The sequence below is a fragment of the Varroa jacobsoni genome, unplaced genomic scaffold, assembly GCF_002532875.2.
Source record: "Varroa jacobsoni isolate VJ856 unplaced genomic scaffold, vjacob_1.0 scaffold_897, whole genome shotgun sequence".
Lineage (NCBI taxonomy): Eukaryota > Metazoa > Arthropoda > Arachnida > Mesostigmata > Varroidae > Varroa > Varroa jacobsoni.
The window spans coordinates 43,796-54,884 of NW_019213799.1; the positions used below are offsets into that span (position 1 = coordinate 43,796).

At 40.2% G+C, this 11,089-nt stretch overlaps 1 protein-coding gene and 1 long non-coding RNA gene across 4 annotated transcripts; one reads left to right on the forward strand and one right to left on the reverse strand.

Moving 5' to 3' along the window:
• Positions 1–6,049: 6,049 nt before the first annotated feature.
• Positions 6,050–10,870, forward strand: LOC111264772 (eukaryotic translation initiation factor 4H). Its single transcript, XM_022840908.2, has 3 exons — positions 6,050–6,070; positions 9,316–9,723; positions 10,240–10,870. Exons 2-3 carry the CDS (start codon positions 9,316–9,318, stop codon positions 10,675–10,677), a joined length of 846 nt encoding a protein of 281 aa, XP_022696643.1. The 5' UTR covers positions 6,050–6,070; the 3' UTR covers positions 10,678–10,870.
• On the reverse strand, positions 6,865–8,851 carry LOC111264774 (uncharacterized). 3 transcript variants are annotated; one of them, XR_015312802.1, is made up of 4 exons: positions 8,700–8,851; positions 8,323–8,539; positions 7,847–7,999; positions 6,865–7,208 (listed from the first exon to the last, which is right to left on the reverse strand). It is a non-coding gene; the product is annotated as an uncharacterized LOC111264774 (long non-coding RNA). The 3 variants fall into 3 exon arrangements; XR_015312803.1 differs by lacking the exon at positions 8,700–8,851 and having other exon boundaries at positions 6,865–7,082; positions 8,323–8,657; XR_002683066.2 differs by lacking the exon at positions 8,700–8,851 and having other exon boundaries at positions 8,323–8,657.
• Positions 10,871–11,089: the final 219 nt, after the last annotated feature.

The following is an 11,089-nucleotide window of genomic DNA, read 5'->3' on the forward strand; positions in this document are numbered from 1 at the left end:
TGGCCGGTTTTGGAAGCGTAGCTCTTTGAACCAGAAACAGAAATGAGATAATAACGGTAACATATATAAAAATCCGACTGATTTTTTAAATTCGTTACATGACAAACAAATATGCTGGCCAATGGCCAAATATCGATAACAATATCCCTCTTAACTGGGCACTACCAACTCCTTTTGGACATCAAGTAAAGGCTTCATAGGTATAGTTATATTGTCCAAACGTATGCGGTCTTATAGGGAAATGAAAATGTACAAGCTTGTTGCATCTCTAGCGTGTATATGACGATGATGAAATAAGCCTCTATTTATAGAACAACAAATTAAATTAGGTCTAAGCTAAATTTTATCACAAGATTTTTGGAAATAAATTTAGTTGGTTCTTATTTAGTTGGTATTTATGAATAAGTCAATAATTTTTCTAAATTTTCCTATGACGTGTGTCCCGCACAGGGCGTCTTGAAGTTGCGCGAATCAGCACTGCGTTTTCGACTGCTTTGAGTAGCGTTGATCCGCGAGGTATAATTTTGACGGATGTTTTGCTGGAAGTACCATGCTTCACATAAAGGCGCCGATGGCAATGTTGCAAATATGTTTCAGGTTTGGCTAGAGAATCGACTCACATTCGTATTCTGTAATTAAGTACAAAATCTACAATACTCAAAGTGAAAGGTGACTCAGGACCGATGCCTTAATGACTTCAACCGTAGGGTCTTTGGAAATGTCGATGCCTCTGATGCTTAGTGCATACAGACTAAAACGATATGTATCTATGCTGTTCTATATGCATTTCAGTGTTTGCTAGAACAGTTCCCATTAGCTTTGACTTAATTTAAAAATAGGCATAAAATATGTATTAGATTAATTATCAGCCCGTGCTTCGAGAAGCGTAACCCTCAAAAACTTCTGCTTGCGAGGGCAACATTCGATAAACGGAATTACTCTCAAGCGTGCTACAAAGAACAAAGTGTCGTTGTTATATGTGCTCAGCTACTTTCAGATGCACAAAGTAAGTGATCATTTTTTTGTCGCGTGTTGATCAGTGCTTTGGGGCAAACAGAAAATCAAGTGCGGACCTACAACGTAGGCCTAAATTGAATTAATCGACATGGCCGCACAGTTCAGTATATTCAAGCAAACGGAGTCAAAAGCTCCCAAAGGACCCAACTCAGATGCGCAAAATTATTATGACCCACTCACTTTTCGTTATCTATTGTTAAATTTACTTCATAAGCTATGCAGAAGTTAGTGAAGATTCAGCAGCCAATCTAAGCCAAAATCGATATAATAGAAAATATGTGTTTGACCGAGGTTTAAAATAATGTTTCTTTTTATTTAGTTAGTGTCGCGGCGTACATGTCATTGGCAACGTTTGAGCCAACTACTGCAGCGTGACATTAATGAATAACGTGAATACGGAGTCGTACAAGCTTTCGATCCTTATCCTTATATTGTTCAACGCCCACGCATAATAATTACAGACATCTCCAAAAGAAAAACATACACAAGTATTGTCCCTAACAAGATGTGAAACGTACTATGTAATTTATCCAAATATTAACGAACTGTGAGTAAGTCGGCTTCTGCTCTATGAATGCAACTGCCATTATTGGCTAGCAGTGAACTGGATAAGAGGTCTGAACAGAGCGGTGGATCTGGGCTACCCAGTCCTAAGCCCCAGTAGACCCCCTGTATTTAGCAGAACCAGGCAAAAAGGAGGTTATCAACAGATTGCTCCAGAACACACTAGAACTACGACTCCGTGGCTTCGCAGCACTGCGACACCGACTGACCGAGGGAGGTTCGCACACAATCCAATCAGCTAGAGGTCCGGGAAAGGCAAATCTGACCCGATTCCTTGGCGGCCCCCAGGTAACTAGCGGTCAAACATATGCACCTGTTGACCTGCTTGTTGTACCTGTTTGCACAGAACATATTGAGCTACCTTTTGGAATGCCAAGCATTTCTTGTAAGGCAGTTGGATTCGCTGTATTTCTTTAGATGCTTGATGGTGTCGCGGCTCTTCTGACGTTCCTCCCCAGTCAGAAATTATATAATCTGCGTATGGCACAACTTCTGTTCGACATCGATCGGCGGCCTTCGTACTGCAATTGAGATCTGCTATAGTCATCAAGAATAATGAAAGGAACGAAAATAAATAAAGAGTCAGAACTTATTAATAACACACCTAGCCGAGTAAACCTAACATCGCATACTGATAGCGTCGGAATCCTCGCAATAGATATGTACAAAAAAACAACGAAAGGAATGGACTGGAAAAAATGAGACGAGTGGGTCTGAACTTTGAGAATCATTGATTTCAATAATGATTGTTTTTTTTTTAGATTTATTTAGCATTTTTAGTTATTATTCCTATGTTAACAAGTCCACGGAATAGCCTAATTTTTAGGTGTAGCATCAATGATTTGCCCATTAGCAGTCTCGTCGGAATCGGTACTGCTGGACTTGTTTACGATTTTTCGAATACATCTATAAAACGGTACGGAAACCATACATACAGCTATTACTTTAATAGTAATATCCTATTTTCCTTTTGTCCTTATTCTTTCTTTATTCTTTACTGTAATTATTGTAAAAAAAAAAATACTGTAATACTTGTAATTATTAAGCTTTGATCGACGTTGCCAATTTGGGTTACTATGGCAACGCACCCAACAAGATGCGCGTTAGATGCCCGGGTCATAGGAACAGTCTATGATCCAATCAACTGATTAGTTAGTACCGGTCCTACGAGGCCCCCGGCGCTTATGCGAAGTACATTTGACTCCTCTATGTATTCCATTAATATACGCATATATATTCATTTACAGAGCTCACGTTGATACATAGAAGTCGCGCATCGGTAATGCACAGAGTTTCCCAATCGCTCGAAGCCCTTTGAGTTAAGCAAACATTTGTGGAAAAAAAAACATTAAAATATAATCAAGAATAACAACAATGAACCCGTCGAAAAGGGAAACTAATCGGGGACCGTGACTAGGCTATTAATCGCCTAGAGAACCGTTACCGATCCGTTAGCTGATTAGCCGTAAATGCTAGGGAACATACCGCCTCTGTTAGCTGCTTCGCGGGCGCTTGCAAATCGTCATCAGAACTAAAGGTTTCGAGCGACTTTCGTCAGTTAGAACAGGTCAGCGGCCGTAGCTCGCTCCCTACCTCCACAACCACTATTGTACTATTATGGTTTCAGACTCAGGCAACAGTGTCGTACGAAGATGCTGAGGAATTCCGTTAAAGACCCTCGGAACCGCCATAAAGTCAGCATGGTTATCGTTGTTGTTGTTAATAATTATTTATGATCTGTGTGCTTGTTACGTGACCGCCCTGTTCCTCTTTTTGCCGGCATTGCTACTGCTTCACTGCTTAATATTTTTGCCGATTTTAGTGCTGTTCGCTGCTGCCCGTGTTGTTTGGGGTGCGCGAATAAGCTCTCCGTCCGGTCAGCGGCCCTTTGACCGTTGCATGATTGTCACCGTTCACCGAATCAAAGCGGGGGATAGATGCAACTGGAATAGGGCAGTTTCTGAATGCGAACGGAAAGCGCCTTCGAGTTGTTACAAGCCGTCGGCCAAAACGATGTATCCATTGCACAGCCGAGGGTTCCACGTCCATAAAGAAGAAAACGAGGAAATACGGGCAGACGAAAGGCGAAGCAGGCACACAGCTGTTCAATTACGGGAATGGCAGCGTTCATAGAGATATTGCCAAAACAGCGGTCGCGTGCGTTCGTAGCGGCTGATACGCTCGGCGTCTAGTTCAATTTTGTACGTTCACAGAAAGGAAAGGTATTCGATTTGGCCGACAATCGACACAAAAAGATTTATATACAATGGACTACGCACGGTGTACCGTTATGTATGAAGAGCACAATGGACGGGATTTCTCGCTTGGGGAGTTCCATCAGTAAGCCATCATTGGGTGTACACATGGAACGAAATAGGTCGGAGCCCACTACGGATTTAGTATTTCTGCAATATCATTAATAAGGGTCTGTATAACAAAAAGGTTTCTATGCAAGAAGACGTCTATAGAAAAAAAAAAGCTAGGTCATTCTTTGCGCGGTCTTACGAGCCGGCGCTCTTGCAAGAATAGCCATCGACCGCCATATAATCGTATCAATACAGTCTAACTATTCATGTGTGTGCGTACATTTACGTGTGTATATATTTGTTTGGTATGTTCGACATCGAACGACGTCGATCGTGAGAATAAACGCTTTCATGTGTATGTCAGATAAATAGAATGTCCCCTTCCCCTCCGTGCACGACCAGAAAAACATGTCTTAAAGAAAAAAATAAATAAAAATAACGCAAGCACCTGATATTGATGGCCCTGTTACTAGTTTGGTTCCCGTCAGAACCAGCATAATTACAACTGGTAGGAATCGGTTGTATGGTTTAATACAATTATGCAGCCCAGACGGACTTCTCACAAGTTGGACACATATATACGTCGATAAAGGCATGGTATCAGCGTGCAGATGGTGTCGGTAAATAGATTATATATATATATATATATATATATATATAATAGAGATTTGAAGTGTTTTGTAAAACCGAGCGGTATTGCGGACACATAGCCATTAAAGATATAAAAACGAATAGAAGCCTTTACATTTGTGCTTAACTTCACATTGACTCAGCTAACTTCGTAGGAGGGTTGCGTCAGTGTGAGTTAGTGAGGGGGGTTCGCAATAATACAAACAAGGCAATCTGTTCGCTTACTATGGACCAAAGGTTGCTTATAGTTACATAATTGTTGCTGCTGGTGGAATGACCTGGGGCAATAATTTGTGTTGCAACAATGCAGCGTATGTGGGCGTCCATATACTAAAGCAGAACTGGGCTGATAAGTCGTACAACTGCTTCTATCGGCTAGGTGCAAAGTATGTGTAACGTGTCTACTGCATATAAACAGTGGGTATGTAAATTTCTATTAATCAAGTAAATTATTATAATTTTTTTTCAGTTAGCTGAAACGTAACCTAAAAAGGTTTTTTAGCATGTATGAGGGAGCCCTTTTCATGATTAACGCACTTGTTTAATTAGCTGCTTCTACAATTATCAAAACTTTACGAAATTAGTATCTATACCTTATGAAAATACTATCTATACTATCTGTGTAGATACTAAAATAGCGTAAATGGCAGAAAATCATACTCTCGTAGAAGTCTTTATAAGCCTACAGCGAACTAACGAAAACCCGTTTCAAGACAGGCAAAAACTAGCAAAGAATTGAATTATTTCCATATGTTAAGTTTTGAACTTATTTTTGTTATCTTCTGTAAAAGCCCGCCGTCAAGTTGGCGTCGATAACGTAATTCGAAAATGTTTAAATGTAAGCTTAAGTTCACATATTTTTGGCTGAATGTGTGCACATATGCCAAAAATATGACCGCTCCACTGTGAAGTAAAAAATGAAAAAAAAAAAAAAAATACAATAGATAAATATTTTATGTTTTGGAGGAGCCGAGGTTGAAAATCGGTTCAAGGGGTTTGATATTGGAAATCGGCGAACAGAACAATTTCACAGAAAATCCGAAATAGATTTTCTTAGTTGTTTCAGGCTACAAACGAGGGTGATAATTCAGTAGACATTCCTGCCATTAGAGAGAGAGCGCTGTCTAATAGTCTCCATTATCATAAACGAATACGTATATATCTTCCAGTTTTTTAAGCGACCCGTAAAATATAGAAAGGTTTGTTGCGGAAACGTAAATAACTGGTGATATGACGAAACCGTACATCCATGTGTCGAACAAGTACGAAGCTGCAGATATTGGGTTATAAATCTATCTGTGAACGTGGCCGCCATGAATCAATTGATAGAAACGTATATTAATCAATAATAATCTAATTTAAATAGCTATTCATCCTCTAAATTACCTACTTGATAAAATATGTTAACAATAATTTCACCCAACCAGTAGTTGAATAATAAATGATTTTCCATCAATAGTGTTCCGATGCCTTATTTATTTTTAAGGTCCTTGGAATCATCTCTTCGGTTTCCTCAACATGAAGGTCTTGCCTTTACTAGAAGGTCTAGCCAGGTGAGTCTTGTTGGACTCATTTGAGTTTTTCTCGAAGAGATTTATAAAACGGCGCGATAACAATATCCCTACACTCAAAATTTAAACTAGCGATGGCCGCATGTTCGTACTTACTAAATCAAAAGGTACAAAAAGTTATCTCCTTAGAATCAGTTGTTTCCAGTGTTTAGCTTGCGCCCGTTGACTTATTGACGATAAAATGTTAAACGCGTTTTTGATTAACTTACAGTTAGAAGTAAAAAGGAATCACAACTATTGCTACGATAAAACATTTAAAAGGCAAATCCGAACGGCAAAAATACTTTATCATAGAGTCAGACACAATTATACCACTGCGTTGCTCACCTAAAATCAGCCCCCTTTATTAGAAGGGTTCACGATTACCCTAAAATCCGTTAAAAATTCCGAATCGAACTGCAAAATACAGGCTTCGTAAGGTGTTACGTCTAAAGTACAATATCGGACATCTGGGTGACATATTTCGGCTACACCCCATAGGTGCTTCTCTGCACGTTTCTGCCTAAGCTCATATCTTCTGTCTCAATAGTTACAATTGACTAAATACCTAAACGTTGTGTACATTGCGCGAAAATCCTATATTTGAGTTAGAATTTAAACGACCAGAGAGGATTCCCCAATCGTTACTAATCCAAGCAACCTACGTTATAAAGAAACTGTTTTTCGCATTGATACATAAACGTTCTGTTCATTTTCTCCTAATCTCAAATCTACAAGAGCTCAATTGCTTGTACAGCAACGAACGACAAATAGGCCCGAAAAAAAAACGATGCCCCTTTTCCGCACACTTTAGAACATATTGAATTTTATTGATATGTCTACTTGTTGCGTGTTTATGAAACATTATTAGACCAAGCCCGCTGCTTCATGTATTTGGCTTAATGCATATTCCCAGCGAAACACCGGATGCAGGAGATCGATTCCGGTTTTATCGACTGTTTGAATTTCGACTTTTTTAAGCCGAACCCAACCAACTGGAACGGTCAACGAACCCCTACACAAAAATGTAACAAAAGGCTGCTGAGCCTATTTTGCCGGCCGACTTTAAGGTGATTTGGAACTACTAGCTGCACTATGCAGGATGTACCACGATACACAGTTATTTCACCAACGTACTTCGCTTAAATTACAAAATGAAAAAAAACAAAAAAAAAACAATGAGAGCTAAGTTTAGATCAATACAGCATACATGTCATAACACAAAAACTAACTATAGATGGATTGCGCACGTTTGCGCTTATCTAATTTGTGCGCTGTCGAAGAGAACAACCAGGGTTGAATAACACAGAGGAAAAGCGAGGGCTCTAGGTCTATTATCCGCGCATCTAGGCATTAGGAGATGGGGATGGTATGCTTTTAGGATATACAACAACAGCCAACGCATGCGTGCCGGGGGGTAGCACTGAAAATTAAGATCAGGTAGTGCCAATGCAGCATGGTATTTGTGCTGCAGTGACTTTAAATGATCAGCTTGATAGTTTGAAGTGTAACAATGATTAAATAGATGGTGGGACAATCATCATCTCTAATACAGAATTCTGTATTTCTGTTTGATTTGTATTTGTGTTTTGATTTTACCATTGGCCATATTGCATGTAGGACAATAAATCAGTGCTGCGTAACGATAATTTCATTTTCAGTTGGACCAGCTCATGTGTCCCGCTCAATGGTTTTAGTAATGAAGTGATCGCTAAGATTCAATCAGATTTTATCAGAATTTCATTTACCGGTTTCAAGGAATATATAGAATATACATACTGCAAACGAACTCGTTCCTTCACGAAGATAAGGATTTGCGTTCCTGAATTCGTTACTCTTTACAACAATTATTAAGAGGTGCAGAACATTGCCCATACGTGTGTGTACATTTTGTCACGTTGGCAGGCCTTTAAGCAACAGCAGCGCCATCACCTGTTGTAGAAAGCACAGTTAATTGTTAGTTAATTATTAAATTGGAAAAAGTGCACGAGTATTCTGCTGTATTTAAGCTAAACAGAATTGAAACATCCATTTGTTAAGCCATTAGGCGTTCTCCTGATTAGAAGCAGTACCGAAAGTCTAGGTCAGTTAAAATGATTTAAAAGTGCGCGCCGCCTTTTATGAGGTATATGTATCCATAAAAAGCGAGGCGCACTCTTTCACTGACTAGGATTTCTAGTATATGTATATCTATATATATATATATATGCAGTATATAAAACATCGATTATTCTACTGAAGGATAAGAAAATTACCAGGTTTTCACATTGAATCATATAATTTCATATTTCATCTTATACTATCTTGGGCTTCGCCGGTACCAAGTGGTCCAGTACAGCCCGCGGAGGAGCCGGTGACCCTACAACTGTAGCGCTGCCAATAGCCAACATCTGCGCAGTTCGAGAACAGCGCATGGGAGTTTTCAATGAACTACATTGCAAACACTTCGTAGTATTCTCGTAGGTCCCATAGCTGAAATAAATAATAAGGACTATTTAATTATTTCGTTACTATGTGTTTTTGGTAGAATCTCTATTTCAGTTAACTGAAATGAGATCAGTGGCTCGGGTCCAGCCACTTTTCCACCCAAGCCCTTATATTGCTTCATTATCGCAGTAGAACAATACACTACAGTAGTTGCAGCTCGTCGCATCTTGAGAATGATCACCCTGTTTCGTTGCTTACATTATGTAACACTGAATTAGGGTTTAAACGTAGAATAGGATAAATGACAAATAGGTAGGGTATAGGTGCAGCCGTCTTATGTCTGCCACACCTAGGAACGAATAGCTTATATGGATACGAAGCATTACGTTTTGAAACCTCTTCCTTTATGGTGCTAGCCCTACTCATCACGTAACAAGAAATTAGTAATTAATAATTCAATAACCGGAGACCCACTGTTTACTTTTTCCCTCTAATGGATGTATCCACCGACCATTATTTTCTTTTGTTTCAACGCCACCTTATCATTTCTTTTTAGCTCTTTGTCTCGTACAATTAAGCGATGCTTCAATTTTGTGCACCATTCGATTTTTTCTCAATGCCAATGTCAAAGACGGGAATGCGTTCATTCGTTTCGTTGTTTGCTATAAGAAATATTTACTACTCTAAACTTTTTCGCCGGCCTATCGGCGAGATCATTGGGAAAATTGGAGGTTTTGTTTGCTCGTTTCTGTTATTTTTCTGTCGCGTTTGTTACATTCGCGGTTGACTCCAGTGTTTGATTAAGGACCTGTGAACGGCAGATGGCTTTTCGGCACAATGGTAACGGACGAGGACAGGAGACCCAGAGTTTCTCGATGTCAAGGCGCCCTATGCTGTCAACGGACGGCCCATTCACAGCTTTCGTTGGCAACCTACCCGACACTGTGATGCAATCCGACCTCGAAGTAATCTTCAAGGATATTCCATTGCGCTCGATCAGACTCGTGCGCGATAGGGAAACTGATCGCTTCAAGGGTTTTTGCTATGTCGAGTTCGACACCAGCAATCAGCTCCAAAACGCTTTGGAGCTTGACGGAGCGGAGGTTGACGGCCGGATCATACGGGTAAACATTGCGTCAGGTCGTCAGGATAGACGTAGTGGAGGTAGGGCTCGTGATGGAGGTCGTGATTCTGTACGGGATCAGGGTGATTATCAACATCGTAGAAATGTGCGTATTTTATATAGAAGGTCCATTTCCTAATGAAAAAAAATCCATAATATTAGCTTTTGTATAAGGTAATGGTTCTTAGAAGAGGAGCGTGGGCCACACAGGGAATTATTTTGATTGGTTTATTTCTTCATTGATTCAGGTACTTTATTTATCGACAGATAGCTTACCAAATTGTTGGGAAAGGTCACCTAGCAGAAAATACCTAGCAGCTGTGATAATTACTCGTGTACTCTTCGTTATTCGGAAGGGCCAAGTGGCGATAATCATCACGATAACACCAAGAGTTTTATGTGCACCTTGGCTCAAAGGATGCCACAGAATATTCCCAACATATTGTACTCGCAACTGGTTAGTCGGGCATTTCTGCCGTGTGCACGTTATTAGAATACAGTCGCAGAACCCTTCCCCCCCACGACTGGTCTGCTTTACAGTTATGTTATTGTATGGCAAAGCAGCGGGTAATTTATTCAGCACAATAGAGTCATTATAGAAGCTATTTATTCATTTGGACAGCAATCGAACCACATTAACAACGACCGAGAAAGCAGTCGTCGTCAAGACGGATCGCCCGTGGGAAGCCTAACTGCTGACGGCGGTCGAAATTTTCAAGGAGCTGCATGGAACATGCGAAGACGTTCTCAACAACAACAACAAGCTCTGCAGCAATATCAGAACCACTCAAATCGGCTCGATCACTCTGCTCGATCGGACACTCATACTAACGATGCCGCATCAGGACATGGCAGATATTTTAATAGCAACTACCAGCAAAGTTTTCCCAAGGACCACTCGGACCGACCCAAGCTGAAGTTGGCCCCCAGAACGGTCACCACTCCGGTGGCAGCATTGGCAGACGCCCTGGCGCGTTCGAGTATATTCGGTGAAGGAAAACCACGCGACGATCGTGCCTTCGAGAATCAAAAGAAAGAGGGCAAAAAACAAACCCTTTAAACTTAACACCAACGTATATATATATATATATATATATCACGAAATATATGTATGCTCGCACCTGCAATATAATGTTCTAGTGGAGGATATCTGTGCTTTGTCTCTTGAGATTATGTATTAATGCCTATACACTTCATACTTATCGTATCATAAGGCTTCGCTAATAAATGGTGCTGTGTGTTAAGTATCGAAACTTGCGTAGTGACTTATAAAATTGCATGTGTAGTTACGTAACTTTTATGTAACACGTTTGCCCTTTGCCTTTCATTTTTTGGGATCCTCTAAGTAAGAAGACTCGGCGCTTGGTTCGAATCCAGTCAGAAACCAGCGAATTGAGGAAGTTTTTTCGCTATCCGTATAGTCGCTGAAATAACAATGACATTGATGACGGGACACGGAATTGTCGAATAAG

Excerpts from the sequence above, each read along its gene's own strand:
- LOC111264772 (XM_022840908.2), top strand. The coding sequence starts at position 9,316 with ATGGCTTTTCGGCACAATGGTAACGGACGAGGACAGGAGACCCAGAGT. Across the intron at positions 9,724-10,239 it reads ATTATCAACATCGTAGAAAT|CAATCGAACCACATTAACAA; the intron begins GTGCGTATTTTA and ends TCATTTGGACAG.